This window comes from Phaseolus vulgaris, chromosome 7 (genome assembly GCF_000499845.2).
Source record: "Phaseolus vulgaris cultivar G19833 chromosome 7, P. vulgaris v2.0, whole genome shotgun sequence".
NCBI lineage: Eukaryota > Viridiplantae > Streptophyta > Magnoliopsida > Fabales > Fabaceae > Phaseolus > Phaseolus vulgaris.
The window spans coordinates 37,977,292-38,003,090 of record NC_023753.2 but is presented as its reverse complement, the minus strand read 5'-3'; the positions used below and the strand labels follow the sequence as shown (position 1 = coordinate 38,003,090).

Genomic DNA, 25,799 nt, shown 5'->3' with positions numbered 1-25,799 from the left:
TTTGTGTTACATAGGTTCTACCATATTTGTAGTTGATTCTACGATAAATAATTTATGAGGTAATTAAGATTAATTGTCTATTATCTACAACATAGATAATTTGGTAAGTTTTGATGATTAAACTAATCAAGTTCAAAATTCATTATTAGACTTGTATTGAACCATTTTAATTGATATCAATAAAAGTTAAATAAAAAAAACAAATGCCATTAGCATAATGTCAACACTTTTACAACACTAAAATGAAAATTAAAACATCATTACATAAGTTCTTAACGTTTACAATAATAAAGTTAACATCTAACTTTAAAAAAAAATAAAAATGCTACATGCTAATTCAGTCATCAAATTATAATTGTTTTATTATTTATAATTTATTTATTATTTTAATATATTTTTAAATATTATTATTATAATTAAAAATGGAAGTATTAATAAAATATTTACAATATAATTATATAAAAAAATATAATATATCACGCTGTTACGCAATCATTATATAATATAAATATTATTAAAATATTTACAATAGATATTAATATTAATGCTTTGTCCAAAGGTTCTCACTCACGCACAAAAAAGAACTTTGTGTATAAAGGTAGATTCTTAGTTTTTTAGCTTTTTCTCTTGTTCTTTCATATTATTCACTTATCCAATATTCTCTTTTACCATTTTGTTCATCATGAAATCGTTTCACTTGTGTTGTGTTATGGGAAATTGAGTTTACAATTAACAACAAAGTTTATTTCTATATTGTGTCTTTAATCATATACACAACATACCATTATAAGTGTTTACTTTTATCTCCCTAATTTTAATTAAAGTTAAAAAATATGTTTTGTGTCAAATCTTATAATTATAAGAATTTTTTTTTATCAGCAATAAAATAAATAAATAAATAGGGACCACTTCAGGGGTGGTCCAACCCTTATACATAATTATAAGAATATTGGGAATTATCTCGATGAAAATAGTGTTGGTTAAACTAATAATATTAAGTCACTATCAACACTAACTTAATTATATAAGGTTGGTGTCAGTTAAATCGATGTTAAATACAAGATTTAAAATTTTATCCGTCAACTCTAAATTAACTGCTAAAAAATATTAAAATAAAAAGTAATTTGTGTTAATAAAGAGATTTCTTTTTAATTAATGTTAAGAAATTACCTTTTATTAGGAGTAATTTTTATTAGAAGTAGTGTCGATTTACTAGTCGCTTAAATTAATAACATATTAGTGTGAACTTCACCTTGACTAATGCCAAATGAGCTTATGTAAGGAAAAAAATTAATAAGTTCTTTTAGGACATGTATCAAACTTATTTCGCAACTTTCTTTTTTTTTATCAGTCAATTTTGTTTCTTTCTTGACAATTTCAAGCTCTAATTTATTTTGATAAATTCATTCTATACCCAATTTTTTTATCTTGCATCTTATATAATTTTAAATTTTAAAAAATGTCCTTCATTCTAAAAATAAAAATCCAAAATTAAAAATAATACATTCTGAAAAGTAGATCCAAGATTATTATGTTGCCAAAACAAAAATCCGGAAACAAAATCAATCACATTCTGGATACAAAATTATAATAAAAAAATTGTATTGAAAAAAAAGAGCCAAAAACATATTCTAGAAAAGGGGTCTGTATTTTTATATGTACACCATTTTATTTAAGGACCTTTTTGTCTTTTCATATTGAAATTGGGTTCGGTCATATGGTGCGTGCAGGAAGTAATTGCCATTTATTTTTCCTCTCTTTATCAATTAATATCAAGCCCAAGCCTTAATTATTAGGATTAATATATACATTCTACTTATACGGTAATATACAATATTTTTGATTTTATTATTTTAAAAGTGTAAGCTTATTATTAAAGTTTGAGACTTGATCTTCAAATTGGTTTAAAGAAGAAAGTCTGCTAAACATTGTTAGTTCACAATAAATTTGGACAAGTGATTACTATATAGTTACCCTCAACCTAGATTTTGTTTCATTCATGCACATATAAGGGGTAACAACGTGGGCTGGTTTGTCTTGTATAGATCTATCTCGCGTTTGACCAGCAAAATGCAAGTTGGATTGGCCTGCTTCGAATGTGAGTTCATTTTATTGACTCATTCTGTATAAGAGGTAACTCACATGCCTAGAGGCTAGCCCGCATAAGAAAAATAAAACTTATTCTTACGGTTGGAAAATTAAAATTTTATCTTTGTTTCAATTCATTCAATTCAGATAAAAATAAGAATTCAAGTATGAGGGTTGTTAGAAGGTTTGATTAAAAATAATTAAAGTTTTGTTTTGCATATATTTCTCCTATATATATATAATAAATGTATAAGAGTATCTTATCAAAGTTTTGTTACAAAATATTTTAATGAAGATGACTAATTTTTTTAACTATCTTATTGAATCTCTTTTTTATATTACTTTTTTATTAACAAATTTTAGATATAAGACTTTACTTAAAACTAAATTCACTTTCACTCTTAATATTAACTCCTTTAGATGATTAAAATAAAACATTTCTTTTTTTAATACATTAAATTCAATTTTTAAAATAAATGTCACATTGCAATAATGAGTGAGTGGGATGTGATTTTTTTTTTCAGAAAAAATAAAATAATTATCTTTTTATTTATGTGGGTCAGTGAGCCAACCGATCGTATCTACTGTTGGCCTGCACAAGGCAAACTATGCGGGACGGACCTAAACAGATCAACAAGCTAGATTAGTGAGTCCGTCTCACACTTTTTAGTAACAAGCTAGATTCTTCGACAAATTGTGTAATATTTTTCTTTTCATTTCTTAAATTAATTTGGACAAACTTATTATGAGTTGAGTTATTAACTTACTTGATGTTCAAATTAATTTTCGTAAACATTATGTTATTTTTAATTAAATTAACACTTAAAAATTACAATTTTTAATATATAAATAAAAATTCAAAAATTTTATCATAATTAACTCAACTCAATCCCCGTTCAAACGGTAAACTCTATTCAATCCGCTAAAAAATAAATTTATCTTAATATAAAAGATACAAAAACCCAACCTGATATTTTTTTAAATTTAAATAATAACTCAGTGTAATTCAACCCAACTCTCAAATATCCCTAAGAAACAATAATGGTAACCCATGATAAAGTGATTGTTACAGTACTAACATCTATACTTCTAGAATTGTTAATTTTAAGAACACAAAACTATCACTATTTAAGTTAATATCGTTTTTCATAATCATCTTTTTCTTATAGTAAGTATACATCCCTTGAACAAATTAAAATATTAATATTTTAATCATATATTTTTTTATATATTATTATATTATTAAATCAATCATAAAAAAGTTAAGTTGTGAAAGTATAATTTTCTAATTACTGTGCGTTCAACAAACAATTTTTTTTTTCGTTCTTTTTTAAGTTGTACTCCCACAGCAGAGATGATGTACTGCAAATCAAAGTAGTACTAACCCATTTATTTTTTTTCCCTAGTGAACACATTATACAGCTTCTCCTATACTTTTTTAAGAAAAATCAAATCAAACACAATATACGTTTTTTCATAAATCAAAATTATAATATGCAAAAATTAAAAATAATTTAAAATAAAACTATATTAGAGTTTATACAAATATACAAACTAAATTTTAAAAAAATCATAATTTTTTTATACTAGCTCGTTAAACTTAGAATCTACTCGCTTCAGAAATTAAATTGAAAGGTACACCAGTGACAACTTTTAAGCACATATATATACATATATAGTAATTTATATAAACATCAAAGAACTAAAAGTTTTCATCACTGAAACTACAACTATGCATTACGCTTCGCAGGAGTTGAACGGAGTTCACAGCAGTGTGGCCAACGTTGGAGTCTCAGAAAAAAACGGCTTCAACTTCCAACATCATGAGAAAGATCTGTTTGATGTTCCCGCTTCATGTTTGAACTTCGATTCGCAAAATATGATGTGTGAGTCTTCTGGGGACCAGTCAGCTCCACTGTTCGGAAGTGTTGTCGATTCCTTCTTTTCCAGCCATGGAGACACGTTCTGTGAACTTTACGAGCATTTCAGAAACAAGCAAAATGACATCTTGGAGGGTGATGCTTCTGCCCCAGTTAATCGGGTTGGTGATTCATGTTTCTGTTTGGTGTTTTGCTTTTCAATGAGATCTATGAATTTGATATTGGCTTTTTGTTCTCTCAGTTTGAGGTTGTTTGTGCCACTTCTGGAAACTCAGCTTCTAGCATGGTTCCAATTGCAACGAGGAAAAAAGGAATAAAATGGACCAAAGACTTGCATGAACTGTTCGTAGCAGCGGTTAATTGCCTTGGTGGTGCTCAAAGTAAGTTAAGTTCAAATTTCTAGAGTACAGCATAGAATCATAATCACTTATATTTTCAAATCTTAAATAAGTCTCATAATGTTGCGATGCGATTTCTATTGTTTTTAATATAAAAGTGGATCAGTTTTAAGAGCTTTCAGTTTGATTTCTTAACGTTTCTCAATTAGAACAAATTAATCCTTTTATTGGTGAAACATGACAAATTATGATGAAAAATATCACATTAGAGAACAATGGTATGATATCTAAGGAGTTTTAACTTTGTATAAAATTATTAAAACTATGGAGAAGAGAAGCTACAAATTGTCATGGAAATTTTCGTTGTTTGATTTTTTATAACTTGCAGAAGCAAAGCCCAAGGAAGTGCTAAAGATGATGAATTCAAAGTCTCTGACAATTTTGCATGTTAAAAGCCACTTGCAGGTTAATCTTTTGATAAGGAATTAGCATTTTTGTTCATGAATTTTATGTTACTTACTAGTGTATAACACAATTGGTGCAGAAATATCGATCCACAATGTACGTGAAGAACACTTCCAAAGGTATAAATTATTGTTCAATGTGCCCACGTATAGCAGCAAAATGCATGCCTTGTTTTAAAACTGGAACATGTAATTAATAGATATCAAGTTTTATAATAATATTTAATAAAAAGAAAAGTCATCTTTATCATGCTTATTAGTCTCAAATATTGCATAAATTAATAAAAAAATATTTGAATAAATTGCATATATATATACTTCTATGGATAAATCACCACCCACTGTTGTCTTTCCAATGCAGAAGGGCGAGAAGAAACTCATGACAGAGACACAGTGACAGAACTTCAACACAAAATGTAACGTGGTACCATGCAACAATTATTAGGTTTATGCAATTGCTAGGTTAATTTAGACTAACTAATCTCTTATATAATTTCAAAAATAAATCTTCTATTTTATTTATTGATAAATGTATGCATTTTTTTCTCACAATTACTTGCATATCACTTTATACAAATGTTTCTAAACGTAATTGAATGTTTCGGGAAGACGAATGCAAATTGAGGAATCACGACAACTGCAACTTGAGATTTCGAGGGGCATTCAAGAACAATTAGAGGTGCGTAAGAATTTTCATTTTCAAAGGTTAAAATTTTTAAAATTTGTGAACGTTAATGATACTAAAAAGGTAATCCAAATCTACTCTATCTTTTTACTTTTCTGATTTTCAGCTTCAACGAAATTTGCAAATGCTAGTCCAAGAACAAAGTAAACAGGTCAACGAAACAAACAAGGCAAATTGAAGATCATCATTAAAGTTAATATATCAGCATTTAATTAAGGTACTGTTAACTTCTCACAACGTTACATATTAAAATTAAATCAAAATAAAAAAAGAAATAAAACTTGATGTGAAGTAATTTTGACCTTTCTTTTCAGAAATGGCATCAAGCAAAGAGTAAGAGGAATGTGTCAACATATTGCAGCAAGGTGTTTCCATGGCTTCATTTTTATGAATGTGTTATAGAGTCATTCTCTGTGATAGTTTTGCATCCTTCTTTGGTTTCTTTTTACATGATACGACATCTTCTGTCTACATTCAAGTGTCGACATTTTCTGTCATGGTCTTGTTGCATCTTTGGAATCATGTCGCCATCCTATAGTTATTATGTTTATATTCTGTCTATAAAAAGCATGTTTTGTTATGTTCTTCTAAAGTATTTCTTTAATCATTTTTAGCTATACAAAGAATTTAATATTTTTTATCTGGAGAAAAAAACAAATAAAACTAATAAAAAGACCTAATTAAGTTTTAAGTAACTCTTATATTTGAGTATTTATTAAAAAAAAAATTATATTTAGTATTTAAAATGTTTTACATTTACATATAAGTCTCTTGTAGAGTATTTTATCATAAACGTAGATCAGAGGCAACGGTTTTGGTAGAATAGACAATGAATCATGTTTCATGAATAAACATAACACATAAAATATTACTTATTCCATTAAATACAAATTTTATGCGTATTTTAAAGTAGAAGAAACTCATGTGTGTTTTATTTGATTGAAATAGGAATCTATATCAATAAATATACGAGTCTTTCTTATTGTATAAAAAATCATATTTATATTGTTTTTTATTTTTTTTAATACGTTTCCTTATTGTTTTTTTTAAAGAATTAATGGACTTTTTTTCATAGAAATTCCATATTGCTAAATTTGTATTTTGAGCTACCCGTGATTTTATTTTCTCCAATTTTTTGTGATACTAATTTGATCCGTCAAAAAAAATATTGTTATTATATTATAATAATTATTATTCTTATTATTGTACATTATTAATTTTGTTATTTATAATAATTTTATTTATTAATATTATTATTATTATTAACAATATTATTATGAATAATAATAATAATTTTTTTATTATTAACAATAATAATAATAGTAATACTAATATTATTATCGATATTATTTGTATTTATTATTAATAATAGTATTGTTTTTGTTATTATTAATATTATTAACTGATAATAATAATAGTAATATTAATATTATTATTAATATTATTTTAATTATTATTAATATTAATATTATTTTAATTATTAATAATAATATAAATAATTTGGATTTTAATTTTAGAATTAGAATTTTGTTTTAAATTTTGATTTCTAAATTTGGAGAATGGAAAATAATGAAATCCAAAAATATAATTATTTATTTATTTAATTTTATCAATAGAATAATTAAATGTGTTTAAAATATCTATAAGGCTTGAATGTGATTTTGTCTTGTTTTGTGTTGTGTTTACTGCTATGACTAATGTTCGTGAATGTTTTCGTAATCGATGAAATACTTGTCTTGATTACTGTGGTAAAATCAGGTTTATGATTACTCATATTTTTCGTGAAGAGAATGTGTGTGATGATAAGTTGACTAATTTACGATTTATTCACAGAGAATCATTTCATTAGTTTAGTCCATTATTAGAATTCTTTATGAATATGTATAGTCTATATATGTATCGATTTTGTTAACATATGAATTTTGGCCTAGTTCCCCATTTTTTTTTTTTTTTTTTTTTTTAATAATACTTTTTTCATATGATGACAGATGATTGTTGTTACTTGAGATGTCAAGTTGCATAATGATGCCTATAATGAAAAACTTTTATAAAAAAAAAGTAAAGTAAACAGTTACTTATTAATTTGTATTTAGATTAATCTCTATTAGTCTTTTAGAAATTAATTTAGAATATAAAAATAGTAGTAGTTAAAACCTTGATAGCTAATTTAGATACAATTTAAAAATTATTTTATAAATTTTTATTAATAATATAAATCACTTTAGATATAATTAATTTTTTAATTTTTAAAATAATATATAATTTAGTCAATATAGTGACTAATTATTTTTATTACTAATTTTGATTAGACTTTAATGATTTTCTTGTAGTGATTAGATACGAAGAATCTCCTAAATTACCGTTATTTTGAAAAAAGCTTCCCTATAAATACTTTTATAAATGGAAAAAAAATTAAGAAAAAGAATAAATCAATTTCTCTATAAAATAAAATTAATTTGTAAAAATGATTCCCGTTAGTTTTCCTAAAATCCAATTTTAAGTCATAAATTAATTTTAACATATAGAAAAACTAATTTTATTTGTGTTTTTATCCTTTTAGTAATTGAATAATTTCTTATTAAGAAATTTCACTTAACAGGTTTCTCTTTCTAAGTACATTTTTTCCACTACAATTTATAAGTGTTAAAATCCAATTTAAGTCTTGTTATGACTGTATAATTGTAATTATAATATAATAAGTAGAGTGATTTTTATATTGGGATGCAAAGTACCATAATTAGACTTAGAAAGAACGAATAAACAAGAAAAGGTTCTTTCCCAAAGTAAGGGCACTAAAGCCCGAAAGTAGGGGGCATCTCCCAATTAAAGTTGTACTACGGACACAAACATGCCCCTATTTCTAGATCGTGTCCAAAGAAGTAGAAAAAAAATGTATTATTTTATAGTTTCACTGTTTGAGATGTAAACTTTAGAGTAGGATGAAGAATAAATTGAATGTATTTAAGGTAAAATCTACACTAAATATTAAACATGGATATTAGCAAAATAATATATATATATATATATATATTTGATTTTTTTTTTAATATGATAAATATGAGTATTATGATATTCAATTTATGGATATCCACTATTTTTGATAACTTTTATTGAAATATTTTAGAAAAATAAATGACAAAAATAAAGTTATTAATAAAAAATATTAATCAATGAAAAAGGATTTAGAATTTAATTTTATAATTTTTTATTTTTTATTTTGTTTATAAAATTAAATTTATTAATATTTTTTAATTTATACTTTGTAAAGAAACTTATTTAAATTTTTTAGATTAGGTTTATTTGTACTTATATTTATTGTGTAATTTTATTTTAGATTATACTTTAAAATATTTTTTAGTTTGTATTTTGAATAATTATTTTTAAGTAATTATATTTAATTTTTTTAATCCACAATTATCTGTTGATATAAGAAAAATCACGAACATTTTTATGTGGGTGAGTAATAAGATGAATAGTGGGACACGCTTTTATTTTTACTGTATAGGTAGGTAACAAATAACTACTCCGAAGAAACAGAGAAAAAGTAAAAGAAGTGGGAAAAATATTTAGTAATTGAAATAAGGTTTCCTATATTGTATTTGATTATTTTTTTTTACAATGTTTAACTTGGTTTCTAAATGAAAAAATTATAATTAATTTATAACTTTTATAATTGGAATACGAAGTTAAAACTTTTATTTATCCGAAATCAAAGTCTGAATTATATATATTTTTAAAAATTTAAAGCTCTAATTAAAAATAATGAGTTATATGAACCTGCTATATATTTAAATAATGTTTTTTAATGTCTATGTTGAATTGGTTTAAATTTGTAGAATTTATAATATTAAAAGGGATAAGTTTTAAACCATTTAATTCATTCATGTTAAAAGCAGGTTTGTAAATACGATAAATATTTCTTGATCTCGTCTCTGTATCCTTTCAAATAATTTTTCAAAAAACACTTAAGTTTGCTCGTATAGAAAATGTATTATAGCAAGTTAATATGAGGATAAACTAATAAAAATAATTATGAAGATGCTAAAATTTTAGATTATTGCATTAAGTAAAAATTCCAGAATCCATCACAACTCATCGTCTAGTCACGATACGAATACATATATGTATTTTCACATCAAGTATATTCTCTTATAAATATATATATATTAGTGTTTTTTTTTGGAATACTCGTATTAAACAGTCATATTAAATATTAATATTTTTTTAAAATAAACATACACTTTAAAACATTAAGAATTTGACACTTCACACTTTAAAACATTAAGAATTTGAGACTTTGTGTCTAATCTATAATATCTCACATTTTAAAACATTAAGAATTAGAGACTTATAGTGTGTTTAATGTATAATACACTTCTTTCTAACTTTTTATCAATTGATGACTTGATGAAGTCAGAAACCTCTTTATAGATTTTAATACTTGACATAACATCTAAGATTACAAATCACAAATCATTCCAAATTCATGTCTCAATTTCACATATCACACAAAACATGATAGTTATATTCCAGTCATGTGTGTACACAAAAATATTTAGGAAAAGCTAGGAAACATACTAGAGTGTGAGAATTAGACGATATATTCACTTGAGCGAAGATGATACCAAAGGTGGAATCTCATCTCAGTTGCCTAAATGGTCTAACACACAAACTCTCAATAAGTCTTATAGAGATTGAAAGGTCATTTATGACCACCTATTTGTTTGTGGATGATATGTCAAACTAAGTTTTAAGGTAGTTCTTAAGGCTTTTTGGAGTGTTCGTCAAAACCTGGTGGTAAAATGAGAATCACGATCTTATACTATGTTGAAAGGTACGTACACCATTCAATATAACTATTTTGTTAATATAGGTCTGAGCTAACTTATTCATAAATATTATCATATTGATAGAAAATGTATAGTTTTCGTGATTTTATTCACTATCACCCAAACTAATCATGTTTCCTTATATTTTGTAGTTGATAGGTAACAAAATGTCCAACTATAGTCCACACTAGAACTCCGTTTATCATGTAAAAAAATTAATATTGTGTGTTAGTAATAATTCATTTCAATAATTTTTTTATTATTTATATCCACGTGATCTAAAATTTCAACTAAAAATAAACCAACTTTAATAAAAAGAAAAAAGATATAGTTAACCCTTTATATAACTTCCTAAATTTTTAAATTTATTATTATTGTCCTCCTCATAAAAAAAAAAATGTGCTTATTTAAAACATGATAACTCATTTTAGACTATGGATAAAAAACAATGATTGAGATTATACGCGTATATATAATAAATAATAAAGAATGAATGTATTATAATATTAAGAATTAATTTTTTTAATGTTAAATTTATGTATTTTAGCCGACTTAAATAATAAATAAAACTGTTTAAATAATTACTTTTTTATAATTTTCAACTTAAATAACTCTTTTTGAGATATAATTTTAAAAATATTAAATAAATATCATAAGTCCTATCACAATTTGATATTTCATTATATTTGATTCAGTTTTTACTTTTTCATGAGTATTGATATAAATATTTTACTTGCACACTTATTCATCCGAACAATTAATGTAAACAACCACCATTAACTATTATACTTTGACACACACACATATATTATATTTTTTTATATCTATGTCAAATTATTAGATTTAACAAGTAATTTAATTAATATAATTTACTTTTTTAAATTTACTTTTTTTATTAAAATTACTTTTTTAATTTTTAAAGCAAAACAAAATGACAGTTAGCTTGACACAAGACTCAATCGAAAAACAAAAAATTCAAAAAACTGGTCTAATTATATCAATTCATTTCAAAAAATTAAATTAAACCTATAAAACTATTAAATAATTTATCCTTGTGTTTCATTTGGTGAAATGAAGGGAAGAGAATTAACAAGAACACAGTTAATAATAATATATTTAGGGGAAGTTGAAAGCATGAAAGCAATGTTTTAAAATAATTGTGTCCATTTTATAGAAAGAATATTTTGTTTGCTTAAAATTTGAAATTAGTTTTAGTATCACAAAATAAGTTAATTTAAATTTATTTTAAGTGAAATTAAAAAATAATATTGTTCTATAATACAATTTATGATTAAATAATGACATAAACGAGTACTGCTAACATACTTTTAATATACTTTCACAATCGATTAAAATTTATTAAAAGTCAATAAAATATAAATGCCACTAATTAAATGAAAAATAAGACTTATAAAATTCTATAAGAATATAAAATTTATCTAGTTTTCATCGTATGGTTGTGGTTTTTTTTCATTCCGTCTCTTTTATTTTTCTTTTGTGCTGGGTTTGCTTTGCATGTTATCTGGATTAATTTATAATAAATTTAATAAAGAATTAAAAAAAACATGTTTCAGAAAATATATATTATAAAAACACTACAACTATAAATTATAGGAGAAGATAAATTTCTCTTTCTTTCCTTACTTGAATGAGTTATAAGAATGAAATATAATAAAATAATGTTGTATATTTTATTTCATCCACTTAATAAATACATGTATATATTAATTTAGAATTAAAAAATAGATTAAAATAATAAAAAATGATTTTAATATAAAGTTTGAAAAATAAACAAAAATGAAAAATCTTAGGTAGAGGAGGCTAGAGCATCAGCATCAGCAGCAGTGAGTAGCAGCGAGCAGCAAGAATGAGTTCTGGTTCAGTGACCAACGCACCACCCTCTTCCTCCTCCTCACCCAACTCTTCCACTGAGTCCCCTGATGGCTTGAAGTTTGGCCAGAAAATCTACTTTGAGGATGTGAGTGTTGCAGCTGCAGCAACAACTCAAGGGACCAAAACAAGTGGTGGGATTTCATCTTCTTCTTCTTCTTCAAAGAAGGGAAGGGGTGGTTCAGCTCAACCAGCTCAGCCTTCTAGATGTCAGGTTCAGGGTTGCAATGTAGATCTGAGTGGAGCTAAGGCTTACTATTCCAGGCACAAGGTTTGTGCCATGCATTCCAAGTCCCCAACTGTCATTGTGGCTAGTCTGGAACAAAGGTTTTGCCAACAGTGTAGCAGGTCACCCTCTTTCACCTCTTTCTGTCTCTCTCTCTCTCTCTCTCTCTCTTTTCGTTTGTTTATTATAGACTTCATAAAAGGAAAATCTTCTTTTGTTTTTGTTATTCTTTAGTTTCTACCTATTTTTGGTGCTGTTGCTATATTGGGAAGTCTGCTTTGTCTTTCATCATCTTACATCCTGTTTTGCTTTTTGCTATTTTTGTAGCAGTTTTTAGCAGTCTACTTTGGTTTACTTTCATCATTTTACATCTTGGTTTTTGCTATTTTTAGTGCTTTTGTTATATTGCTATTATCCTGCTATTTTTAGAAAAAAAAAATAATAAATGGGCTTTCTAATTTACTGATGTGTTTGGATTAGTTTCATGATTAGAAACAATCAAATATTTTTTCCAATGATGGAGGTAAACCACCAAATAGGGGCATCTACTTGTTCATGGTTATGGCTATTATTTTGCATTTATTTTTAAATAGTATTGCTTGTTTCAACTTTCAGGGCATTCATTAAGCTGTTTTGTTCCTTGTGATTGCTCTCTGTAGATTTTCTTTTATTCCTGTTGATTCATGCGCTTCTCTTCATAAAGTGTGTGGGAAGTGAAGCGTTGCAAGTTTGTTTTGTTTTTTGGTTTCTGATGCTACTCAATGATTCTAGAATGGCTCGTGCTTCTAGATCTGATGTATCTGGTGTTACTGTGAGTTATAAATGATATCATAAAAGAGAGAAGAAATTCTCGTGAAAGGAAAGTGGAGTTAGCAAGGGAAGGTAAAAAAGGTGTAGAAATGAGTGTGAAACGTGAACTAAGCTGCATAACATGTCAAACACTGTAGAATGGACTCAAATAAGTGAAGAATTCGTGATTACTCTTTAGACATACTACACCTTCAGGACTGTCAATACATAGATCAATATTTGGAATCATGAAATACTATTTTTCCCCTTTTGATCTGTTATGTGAAGAGGGTAGGAAGAAGAGGAAGAGACTGATATCTTTTGGAAGTTAGATGTTAACAGAGGAGGGATTGAGCTCTTAAATTCCATGGGAAGAGAGAAAAGTGTTCTGTGTTCTTCACTTCTCAATAAAGATTATCATTCTTGTTCCTGAATTCTGATCCAGCTCTTACAAACTGTTTGTCCTTATCTGTTTCATAGTTCAAGCTTGATTGCATCTGAAATTAATTTCCTCTTCAGTGACTCATTGTGCCGGCAAATGTTACTGGGGATACTTTGGGATGTGATTGGTGGCAAAATGATACTAACATGTGTGTAATTCTGGAATTGGATGGTTATCATGATGGAAAAATGCTACTTTTTTGGATTGGGATATCTTAGGAATGATTCTCTTCTTGAAGAACTAAAGTTTTCAAATTAAGATGTACACTTTGTGAAATTTCTAACTTTAGAAACATACAAATTTATGCTCTAATATAATGGTGGATCTCATACACCTTTACTGATCTTGTGTGATGTGGGATCCGTGTGGTATTTTGAAAGAAAATCTCAGCTAAGTGACTTCATGTTTAATCTTATTGAATGATAATGATGAATGTTAATCACTTATGTTGAAAATTGATATTTAACAACTAAAAAGTGTTGGGAATTTCTGAATGCTTATTGATATTGTACATAATGAAACCCTTTGAGTGGTTTTTATTTTTTCTCTCTTCTGCTTTAAGACATGGTTGGAAACATATGGTTTTGATTATCCAATATTTATGGCTTATTGGTAACTAATTGAAGTTAAAGTTGAGTTTCATTCAACTAGGGATAATTGATGGGATGGTCTGTAAATGCTATTTATAATAACTGGCTTGCAGGTTCCTTTTCAATGAAGCTGCATTGGAATATCTACCTTAAACATATTCTATTTCAGTCTAAATTTTGTTTAACTCATTCAATTGTTTTCTATTTCGTAACAAGAGGTTAAACATACCTTAATCTGGGCTTTTAACTTGGCGTTATTATATTCTATATATACACTTACTGTGACCTTAATTTGGAAGGGTCTTATCTCTTGGTGTTACAAAATCTTAAATCATATTCTCTTTCTTTCAAATCTCAATTGTCTAAGACACTTCATCAAGGCTATGTGATCTAGAAAATTTGTGTGTCAGAGAGAGTTACAATTGGTTTGGGTTATAAGCGCAAGTGTATGAAAGTGGTAAGCGTCCACTGTTGTGGAGCAGGGATAACTCTGACCGTGTTAAGTCTAACTTTTGTCTGTTTTGGGCTATTTTTAAGTCCAGGGTTGAAAAGGATATCATTGCACATTTTTTGTGCATTTTTTAAGGTGTATACTATTTTCCATAATGGAATGAACCAGTAAGAGGGATCAAGAAATCAAGAGTGGTGTTATGAATGTGCAAGACAGTGTACTTGCAGTAAAGATAGTCAACCCTTAATGGAAATGTTGTTCAAACTACTAGAGTCCTGAGCATTCTAGAAAAAAGCCTACTAATAAGAAATGAGTTTTGTGTAGGTCTTTTTCTGGGATTTTCATCTATAGGTGTAGATCTGCTTCTTTTGTTTGTCTCATAGTTTTTCTTTGTGGAGTTTTTTCTTAAAAGGTAACCTATGTTTAGATTGGTGTAGATTTGAAGTTCTTTGTTATGTATGAGTTTTGACATGATCTCTTATTATTGCTTGTACTTTTTTTTTCCTTGTTTAATAATACTTGACACTATGCACAAAGTTTTATAATAAATAAAAGTACATTTAAATCATGGATGTTCCTTGATTCTATGTTGAGATGATTTTTCACCCATGCCATTGCAACCCTTAGTTTAAAACCTTTGGCTGTGTAGTCAATTATGTTATCCGTTGTCAAATGGATGAACATTTCTGTGAGATGTGGAAATTACTTCTTATGGAAATATACCTATATTCTTGTGAATTTAAGGAGAAAGAAAAAGAAAGAAAATACTTCAAACACTTACGATTCTGTGGTAACAGCAACATTGCATGTAATGCTAAGAACCAATCTTGTCCTGCTAGAAATTTCAAATTGCTTTCTTTTGTAGCATATTACTTAAACCTGGTAGCATTTATGCTTCTGAAATCTTGTGTCTGCTCATACTATCTTTTATAGCATGCTTTAACATAAACTTGGTAGCATATATATATTTCATAAATGCTAATATCCTCTGTGTTAGTCCTTGCTCAGGTTTCATATGCTTTCTGAATTTGATCAAGGAAAGCGAAGCTGCCGCCGGCGACTTGCTGGCCATAATGAGCGCCGGCGAAAGCCTCCTCCCAGCTCCATATTTACCTCTCGCTATGGCAGGCTTTCTTCCCCTATTTTTGGTTAGAAATTATCAGTAAAACATCAATTCCAAATCTCTCTATGTAGTTACTGCATGTTTGGTTTGGCATCGGATCAACTCAAATGTGGATTTATGATCCACATCCAAATTCAAAACTACTTTAAGTAATATCCATGTTTTACATCCAAAAATACACATAAAATCATTAAATAGAAACCAATCTTAGAGATAAAAGATAATTAGATCTAAATAGTTTATAATTAATGATTCTAGTAGTGCAAGCACACATGTAATGTATCCTAGGAAGTATCAATAATTTCAGATTTTGCTCTTCCTTGCCTAAAAAACATTCAACTGTTTCACTCATGTTTAGCAGATAACAATGGCAGAGCTGGTAGCTTTCTGATGGAATTTGCTTCATATCCAAAGCTTTCATTGAGAAACACCTTGCCAACTCCAAGATCAGACGAGCCACTACCCGGAAACCATGCTGCAGCATTAACCTGGCAGGGCAGCTCAGAAACAGCATCTGAATTTTTTCTGCATGGATCAGGGAGTGGTGGAACAAGCTTCCTTGGTTCCAAACATCCTTTAATGGAAAGCTACACCACTGACTCAAACTGTGCTCTCTCTCTTCTGTCAAATCAAACATGGGGTTCCAGGACCACACAACCAAGTGTTGAGCTCAACAACAACAACCACAACTTGTTGAATTTCAATGGGAGCTCCATGGCACAATTCACTGCTGCTTCCTCACAAGTTGCAGCCATGCATCAACTTCCAAATGCCACCTCATGGTACCTGAAGGCCGTTGACTCGCCGGAGGATGTTCCCGATCTCGGCCTTGGCCAAATTTCGCCGTCTCTTCATAGCCATCTTCATGGTGAGCTTGATGTGCCACATCAGGGTAGGCACTACATGGATCTTGAGGAATCCAGGGCCTGTGAGTCTTCTCACTGGTCACTTTAAAGATCTTGGTTGCAATGATAATGTCATTGCAAAACTTGATCAGTTACCAAACTTGAACTATTGCATTATGGTTTCTTTGAACTTTGCAGCATTGAACATTGGTACTTCCTTATTTTGTTTGATGTTATGAGCAAGGTTGGTTGGTAGCCTTGTTTCATGTTGTGGAACTTTTCAGACATTATTATTCTCGTATTGGAACTTATGTTTGCTGGATGGTATCCTTGTTTTATTTTGTGCAAATTTCGTACATGCATAACCTTGTTTTATTAATAATAGAGATGCTGTTAGTAATGACAGGGTGCAAGAAGCAAAAGCTCTACAGGCTGCTTCTTACATTAGGCAATTACTTTGTGCACCATATCAATGCATCCAATTTCAGTACGAAAAGACGAAAATGCTCTTAAATAAAATGGAAGTACATATAAAAATACATTCCGAAACTCTTTTTACAAAATATGTTTCTGGATCTTCTCTTCCAAATTGAATTTTTTATATCACGGATTCTTTTATGCAAATGAGATTTTGATTTTTGTTTTCAAAACACAATAGTTTTTTTTAAATGTATTATTTTCAATTTTGTATTTTCATTTTTGAAATAAAAGGCATTTTTAGAAATTTAAACTATGTAGGGTGCAAGTAAAAAAGATTTGGTGTAGAAAGAATTTGCCCTCTAATATTTTTAGTGTTTTCATAAGGGGTTTTTAAGATAGAAAAATAGGAAAAGAAAGTGAAGAATAATATGAAAGAGGATTTATAAATTAGCTTATGACAAGTTTATTTTAGCTTATAAAAAAATAATTTAAAATTTTCTTATCTTTTATTTTTCGTAGAAGTTTGTATGGGAAAATTTATCCAAACATATTTTAGTATTTCTTTATTTTAGATCGTAAAATATTCAAATCAATTGTATTCAGTTATTCATATTAACTTGTAGACGTTTTTACCATGCACACGTTTTATGTAAATTTTATGGTTAAAATTAACTTGAACAAATATTCAAAAGTTAGTTGTATTCAATTATTCAAAAATTAAATTAAGTATAGTTAATTCCTTAATAATCCTAAAATAAATCAGTGTATACTTCCTAGCTTTTACATATTCTAAATTTGTAAATAAAAGTTGAAGGGGTAATAATAATGCAAAGGATCCAAAAAGTGGTTTTACAAAATAGTGTAGCTACCTTGAACTTGAGACGCAAAAGAGTGGAAGCTACTGAAACGAAAAAGGAGAAGAATGCCGAAAGCTTTTTTTTCATTTTTGTTAGGATCGAATATATGTTAAGAAAAAGCATATGCTAAAATTTTGTTTATTTAATCTTATTAAGAATTTGTTCTTGTAAATGAAGATGTTCTTTCTATCATCTCCTCATAAGCTATTTTCCCCAATATATACTGTCACTTCTAGAAGGAAAGTACTTTAAATTCTTTTCATTTCAATCCAAAAATACACTTAGTAAAAGAGAGTTTGAAAATTGTTTTGTATATCAAATAACCTAAGTTCTAACCATGCAAATAACTTTTACACTATCATCTAATTATAATTAGTTATATGTTACATATATATATATATATTAATTATTATAATAATTATCTTATAAGTTGTGTTAATGGTTGGGGATCCATATTAAAAATAAAAACATTTCATAATATATAAGTGGATGTAAACCTCATCTTATGAGTTAATTTTGTAAAATTGAATTAGGCTTAAAGTTCACTCTCTAATATAGTATCAAAATCATTTAAAGTCTATCCTAATGAGAATATGTTAGACTTATAAGGTCACCTGCTATCAGGTTGATATTAGACTACCAATAAATATATAGTCTTACGCACACGGGTTGGTAGGTCTGGGCATGAGAGGGTGAGTTGGAAATATACATCAACTACAAATAAAAATATTTGATAATATATAAGTGGATGCAAACCTAATCTTATGAGACATTTTTTTATATGAGTTAAACTTAAAGCCTATTTCCTAATATGAATATTTCCATATTCTATATAAAGATTATGATATATTTTCTTTAAGATTTTTTCCATAAACACAAGATATATTTTGCTTTAATTAGATATACAAGGATAATTTAAACGTGCACTTTTGTTAAGTGCTTAACATTATTCCATAACACAATGATTCTGTAGAAACTGTTTGTTTGGTTTTCACGCAATCCATAATTTATTATTTCCTTTGTCCAATGTTCTTGAATATATCCTTTTCACACCAATGCTCAAATCACTACAAAACCAAGCTTTGTTGTGCACCATTAGCAAGTAGCACTTAACCACAATCTCCCTTCCAATCACACACATAAACTTTGTCTGCTAAAAACTCTACACAGAATGGGGAACAAAAGCTCAGCACCTTCAAAGGCAAAATATAGCAGCCATGGAGCAAAGATGGCTTCAAAAGAACCACCCCATATGGTTCCAAGGGCAAAGGCGTACCGAACAGAACATCAACATGGTAACAAACCACTGCGCAATGATGAAGCTTTCTCCAGTTACATCAAAGATTCGAGGTTTAAAATGAGGAGCAAGTCAAGCATTGGAGGCCATGATCAGGATCATAGCAGCAACAACGCTATACCTGTGGATGTGGCTAATGAATCCAACCACAGAAACAAGGAAAATGAAAAAGACCATTTCTCAGATTTTATTGTGAATGCTAGGAAGAAGTTAAGGACTGTCACCAGAAGGAACAGCTCCATCAAAACAGGGTAAGATAAAAAACAGGCGTCTTCTGCACTTCACCTTCCTTGTTCAGGAAACTGCGTTAGAATAAGCACAATTTCTTGCATCTTTCTTTAGCAAGTTTCTCTTGTATTTTTTTTCTTTTTGAGTGCTTATCATCCACATATATAATAATATTTCAATAAAGAGTGCTGATATGTTAAAAATTTCTGTGCCAAATTATATTTTCTAAACTTTTCTAAACTTGAACAATTTATATTAAACTTTAAACCTAACTCAATTCCATAAAAATACTCAATAAAATTAGGTTTGCAACCACTTATATACAATGAAAAACTCTAATCTCTAAAAGATGTGAGATCTACAACAATTTAAGATTAAATTCTAAACTGGTGTTATTCAATCTAGTTGTTAAAGTAATTTGATAAAATTATGAAGGTAATTTTTTTTTTGACAAAATTAAAATTTTGTCTCCTATACTTTATTTTAATTTTTGAATCTTTTACTTTTTCACCCAACTCTATTCTTGTTTTTTTACACTCCAATATTTACTTTAAATTTTTTTGTCCTTTAGTTTGTAAAATAATGAAAAGAAAAGTTTTGTTAATACTATAAAGTAAAAAGAAATATATTTGACACGTTTTATAATAATATTTTTCAATTAAAAATAAAATAAAATAATAAAATGTGAAGTGTTTTATTCTGTTAATATATCAGCAACTATGGAACAACTTCAGGTGGCTCATATAACTAAGGATACTTGAATGGTCAATAATGGGTTATGGACAGAAAGTCTAAGCATATTCTAATTCTCATAGTTTTTATGCTATGAATAACACATTTTTTTTACGGATCACGTACAGATATGTTTTTAAGGTTTCTTTGAAATAAAAGTATAGGAGTTATAAATGATAAAATTTCAGTGGATGTTAGATAAAGTATATATAAACTTGTATATATTTTATGTATATGGAATTATATAAATACACAATAAAAACATCTTTATTTATTTTTTTTACCATCTTTTTATATAATTTTCTTATAAAAAAATTTGTATATTTTTTAAAATTATAGTCTAACTCATTTAAATATAACCTTAGACTAGACAAAAAGTAAAGTGTTACTATGTTTGACATTATTGCGTACAATTATCCTAAAAAAAATTATTAAATAATTTAATTTATGTTTTAATTAAATATTTTATTATTAAAAAAGTTGTCAAGTGGTTATTTAAAAAAAAAGTGACTGTGAAACTATTTTTTATCATTTTGACAGATATAATTCTCATTGTGTTCTAGTTACTACAACTTTAATCCATGACAGATTATTGTTGATGAGACTATATAAGTTGATATTTTATGATAAAAGATTAACAAACCAAAGATTTATAGTAAAAAAAATCATTTTAGTATTACATTATTAATTATATGACATATTAGATTAAATAAGTTTTTGCAAAAATTTAAGATCAATAAATGTTGTTTACATATTCAAAAATATAAACGAATGTCATAAACATTATACTAAAAAGGAGACGTTCAAACCTTTGAAAATATAATATAATATAATTAAGATTAACGGTAAAAATGGGTTAATTCTAATTAGACTTTTTTAAAACCTTTGATTTACAGTATTGGTTCCTTGATTTTGAATTATTAAAAAAAATCACATTAATTATAATCAGACATTTAGATTTATTTATTTAAAAAATTAATATTTAAGCAATTAAGTAAGTTGAAAATATAATTTAGTTTGATTAATTATTTAAGTGACATAAACTAATATATTAATATGGTGGAGTATTTATATATAAATAGGAATTAGGATTGGTGATGGGTTTTTTTAGTTTTAGACATAAGAATGGGTAATGTGTTAGCAAAAGAAAAGAAAAGAAAAACGTGAAAGTATAGGTGATTGATGTGGAAGTGAAGTAGCTTTATTTGATCATGCATTGTACCGTTGATTTCAGAACCTGATGCCATTTTAGTTTTCCAGGGCTCGTGTTTGTGTACATAAATGGTTTATTTTCTCTAGAAGGATGCCAAACCAAATTTGGGTACAATCATTCATATTTGCACAGGCTTTGTGGAGCACAGGCTTTAGATTCCCATCCACAAAAACCTTCAAAGGACAAAATTAAATGCTCATGTAATAATTTCTCGCAATTTTTTTATGCTTACATCACAAACTAATAATATTCTTTTTTTACTGGACTCCAACAATATTCTTAATCTACTTAACCTTCAAAATCAACGTAAAACAAGTGCAGTAGTTGCTGTAAGCAGTAATAACAAGATGCTTGTGCAAATTCAATGTATCTTTCAGTTATCTCTTTGTTTTGGTTCGTAACACTAGACTTTAGAGTTTAAAAACAGTATAAAACAAAGTAGTTAAATTAGGTTAGACTAAGACCATAAGTTGTTTGGCTAGGTATGTGAAGCTTAATTCAAATTAAGTCAAATTTAGTCTTAAGTTAGATGGAGTCAAGTTATATGTCAACCTGAAATTAATAAATAAGGAATATATTAAACTATGTAAGGTTAAGTCCAATTTGAATTTGGTTCAAGTCAAGAAAGATTGAGTCAAAATGGACCCAAATCATGCAAGATCAAATCGACTTAGGTCAAACCTAAGTTAAGTTAGGTTAAGTTGGGTCAAACCTAGTTTATACTAGATTGGTCAGACCTAACTTAGGTTGAATTCAACTAGGTGTAACCTAATTTAGGTTGGGACTGAATTGGCTGAGCTCATGTCAATCTAGGCCGCCCAACTAAACTCATGATCAACTCAATTGAGCTTAGTCTATGCAGGATGAGTAAGACCAAGTTGATATTTGTCCATACTTTATAGAGTCAAGTCAAGCTTAAGTCACACTAGATCAAGTTGAGTTGAGTTTAAGTCACACTAGGTTAGGTTAAACTGATCTTAATCAAGTTAGGTTTGATTAGGTTGAACCCACGTTAGGCTAGATCTAACCAAGGTGGGCTGCTTCTTCCTGCACCTCCATACCTTCTTCTCTCACCTCCATAGATTTTTGTATTTCCAAAAATACCCCTCTGTAATATTTCGGATTACATAATCCGGAAGTCATTTTTCAAATTTGTAATTAGCTTCCGGATTATATAATCCGGAAGTCTTTTTTCAGATGCATGATTACTTTCCGAATTACATAATCCAGAAGTCTTTTTTAACTTCCAGATTATGTAATCCGGAAGTCTTTTTTCAAATGCGTTTCCGGATTACATAATCCGGAAGTTATTCTATGGGGGTGGCACAAGAAGAATAAAAATGTATTTTCATGTTGTGTATGGAGGTGCCAGAAGAAGATATGGAGGTGCAGGAAGAAACAGTCACCAAGGTGAACTCACTTCAAAATTTGGTCTAACCAGGTTAAGCCCACATGTTGAATTACGCATAAGTGTTGGAATGTCTAATAGATAGAGAATAACACTAGAGTTTATAATTGTTTATCTATAACTTGTTAAGTATTTTTTCTTTAAGAATTTTTTAAAGAATTCTACTAATCAAATTTGATTATAACGATTACATCAACCAGTTTTGGTTAATCTCTCCATAAGTTTGAGAATTGAAGTATTTTTAGTTGTCACTCCTAACTACAATAAAAAAAAGATAAATTGAAGGAAAGTTAACTCTCACGAAGAGAATATGAACCGAGAACTTCCTTGCAAGTTCATAACTTTACGAAACAAAGAATATAAAAGCTTGAAACTCTTTTACTAAAGAAAAGATTGTTGAAAATCCCACATCGACTAAAAATAATGGACATTTCATAATATATAAATGAGTACAAACCTTACTTTATGAATCAGTTTTGCAAGATTGAGTTAGGTTTAAATTTACCTCTTAATATGGTATTAGAATCATTTTAGAGTTTATTCTAATGAGAAATTTTCACCATTTAACAATGAATTAATTAAACATATTATTGTATAGTCCAAGCTAAGAAAACAACCGTGAAGATTTTCATATATATGAATTCTAACTCTTGTAAACAGAATAAATATTAGAAGATTGATTGGGGTAGCAAAACGGAAATATTTATAAGTATGTATTGTTTTAGAATGTAAATTGAACAATAGACGAATAAAAGTGCAATATATCTATTTGAAATATTTATATAAGATAATGAGAATTTTTATTTATTTTTTATACCATTTTAAAAATAAATTATAAAACAAAAACAAGATGATAATTTTCTAAGTATTTGAAAGAATTATGTTCTGGAATCAAACGATATTAAAATATTTATAAAATATGCCTGATTATAGCATGGTGTCTAGTATAAAAAAAGGTCTTAAAAGTAAATTATTTACATGCTAATAAATTGTCTTGCTAAATCATTGGTCTAATTATGCTAGCATTAGGAATCAAGAATAAAATTGTTGATTAATAACAATAAATAGAGATATGAAAAGTATAATTAAAGAAAAAGGAAAGTGTGTTACTTCCTAGCTTCCAGAACTTTGAAATAAATTTTTAACAGAAATATTGAAATGGAAAAGCAAGTGAGAAGGTGTTTTTTGAAAGCCAAGTTTAAGAAATTGACTCAAACAAAGAAGAAAAGATGATCATATTATATAACAAATAGAAACAGAACAAAGAGAGTGCAGAATAAAACATGGATGGAATCTACAGTGTGAAAACTGGAATTCTTTCTATGCAAATCTCTCCTTAATACTAATCTGTTTCTACATTATTTTATAGCCAAACAATTTCCCCAAGATTAAATTACTATAGATCAGATTAACTCTATTTCAAAAATATTTGTTGGTTTTAGTTTAATTTTGGGAAAATAATTGCTTTTATAAAGATGTCTTAAAAAGTAAATTATTTTTTAAACAAATTAATTTCACATTTTAATACCTCGTACTAATCTTCTAACTTTGTGTTTTCCTTTGGTTCTGCAACTTTTTGGTTTCGTTTTTGTTGTTTATCATTTATCTTGTTTGTATTTATTCCTATTTTTCAATTGGGGCAATAGAAAACTGTTGCAATTGGTTTGGCATTTTAAAATTAGAAACTGCTGCAATCATCATAGCATTGTGAAACCAAAGAAATGAAAAGAAGATAAAAATAAAACGAAAAAAAGGTAGAGTAACAAATAAAATAAATAAATAAATTAGATATATTTAGTAAATTTTATAAAGTATATTATAATCATAAAATTTAGTACAAACGTACTTTCATTATTGGAATTGTTTCAATATATTAGGAATAGAGAATATTCGGATTAACAGAGATGAGTATTAATATGAGTATTGCTTATATTTTTTAATTTTGAAAACAGGAAAAAAGGTATGTACATGTTCATTTAGTCTCGTCTTTATATTTATCTCTCTTTTAAATAACTAAAATATCTTGATTTATGCAGTATCCTATTTTAAATTTTATTTATATAATTAAAATTTCTTTATTACTATTTGATTAAAAAATGCATATTTTTAATATTAAATTCTTGATGCGAACACATATATACTCATTATAAGAGATAAAGAAAAACACAAATTTTATATTTATCAAATATGAGAAACATCAACCTTGAAAGATAGCAACCTTCTATCTTCATTTCAAAAATCAAGATAAAAGTTTCCTGGTAATAATATCAGAGCCAAGCATAATCCAAGGTAAAATCTCTAAAAGAAATTTCAGAAAACTTAGTTTTTCCATTATTTGATTATACACTTAGTATCAAAGTCCCCATGATATAAAATTGTAAATGCTTAAACTTCAGAGAAACGTTCCTCATATTCCCCACAACTATATTAAAATGGATAATTAAAAAATTTGCAAGGATGTTGCATTAGACTCGGTCAACAATAGCATGTTAATTAACAAGATGGCTTTTCAAACGTATCTTTCCTTTTCATTGTCTTGCAAATCTCCCGCACTATTAAACCAAGTTTCTGCACCTCTTGCAGATTGCAACCACTCCTCTCTAAATATCTCATATAACTAGTCACCCCCTCAAAGTTTTTGAACTCATCAACTTTTACAACATCAATGGGGAATAAAAACTCAGCAACTTCAAGGGCACGTAGTGACAAGAGAGCAAAGCTAGGTTCAATAGAACCACAACCGCGCAATGTTGTTTCAAGGCAAAGGCAACTCTCAACAAAGTCAGAGGTGGTGAATGTTAGGGCGTACCCAACAGAAAAACAAGGTGAGAAACCATTATGTGATGATCACACTTTCTCCAATTACATTCAACGTACTAACTATAAAATCAGGAGCAACTCAAACATTGGTTGCCATGAGGGCCAGAGAGACCCTAAGTATGCAGATCATGTGACTAATGGAATCAACAACAACAATGAAAACGAAAGAGACCCTTTTTCAGAT

The 25,799-nt window shown here is 27.7% G+C and overlaps 3 protein-coding genes across 5 annotated transcripts; all 3 read left to right on the top strand.

Annotated features, from left to right (window-relative positions):
- Positions 1-3,820: 3,820 nt before the first annotated feature.
- On the top strand, positions 3,821-4,371 carry LOC137829470 (uncharacterized). Its single transcript, XM_068636271.1, has 2 exons — positions 3,821-4,129; positions 4,210-4,371. The coding sequence occupies exons 1-2, from the start codon at positions 3,821-3,823 to the stop codon at positions 4,369-4,371; spliced, it is 471 nt and encodes a 156-aa protein (XP_068492372.1).
- Positions 4,372-4,700: 329 nt separating this feature from the next.
- Positions 4,701-5,672, top strand: LOC137828797 (myb family transcription factor PHL5-like). Its single transcript, XM_068635499.1, has 5 exons — positions 4,701-4,771; positions 4,851-4,890; positions 5,132-5,186; positions 5,380-5,449; positions 5,562-5,672. The coding sequence occupies exons 1-5, from the start codon at positions 4,721-4,723 to the stop codon at positions 5,631-5,633; spliced, it is 288 nt and encodes a 95-aa protein (XP_068491600.1). The 5' UTR covers positions 4,701-4,720; the 3' UTR covers positions 5,634-5,672.
- Positions 5,673-12,089: 6,417 nt separating this feature from the next.
- Positions 12,090-16,941, top strand: LOC137830624 (squamosa promoter-binding-like protein 17). 3 transcript variants are annotated; one of them, XM_068638075.1, is made up of 3 exons: positions 12,090-12,522; positions 15,681-15,796; positions 16,157-16,941. In XM_068638075.1, exons 1-3 carry the CDS (start codon positions 12,152-12,154, stop codon positions 16,747-16,749), a joined length of 1,080 nt encoding a protein of 359 aa, XP_068494176.1. In that variant the 5' UTR covers positions 12,090-12,151; the 3' UTR covers positions 16,750-16,941. The 3 variants fall into 3 exon arrangements, with proteins under 3 accessions (XP_068494176.1, XP_068494175.1, XP_068494174.1); XM_068638074.1 differs by having other exon boundaries at positions 15,681-15,820; XM_068638073.1 differs by having other exon boundaries at positions 15,681-15,820; positions 16,154-16,941.
- Positions 16,942-25,799: the final 8,858 nt, after the last annotated feature.

Excerpts from the sequence above, each read along its gene's own strand:
- LOC137829470 (XM_068636271.1), top strand. The coding sequence starts at position 3,821 with ATGCATTACGCTTCGCAGGAGTTGAACGGAGTTCACAGCAGTGTGGCC. Across the intron at positions 4,130-4,209 it reads CTTCTGCCCCAGTTAATCGG|TTTGAGGTTGTTTGTGCCAC; the intron begins GTTGGTGATTCA and ends TTGTTCTCTCAG.
- LOC137828797 (XM_068635499.1), top strand. The coding sequence starts at position 4,721 with ATGATGAATTCAAAGTCTCTGACAATTTTGCATGTTAAAAGCCACTTG. Across the intron at positions 4,891-5,131 it reads CGTGAAGAACACTTCCAAAG|AAGGGCGAGAAGAAACTCAT; the intron begins GTATAAATTATT and ends TTTCCAATGCAG. Across the intron at positions 5,187-5,379 it reads ACAGAACTTCAACACAAAAT|ACGAATGCAAATTGAGGAAT; the intron begins GTAACGTGGTAC and ends TGTTTCGGGAAG.
- LOC137830624 (XM_068638073.1), top strand. The coding sequence starts at position 12,152 with ATGAGTTCTGGTTCAGTGACCAACGCACCACCCTCTTCCTCCTCCTCA. Across the intron at positions 12,523-15,680 it reads TTTTGCCAACAGTGTAGCAG|GTTTCATATGCTTTCTGAAT; the intron begins GTCACCCTCTTT and ends GTCCTTGCTCAG. Across the intron at positions 15,821-16,153 it reads GCTTTCTTCCCCTATTTTTG|CAGATAACAATGGCAGAGCT; the intron begins GTTAGAAATTAT and ends ACTCATGTTTAG.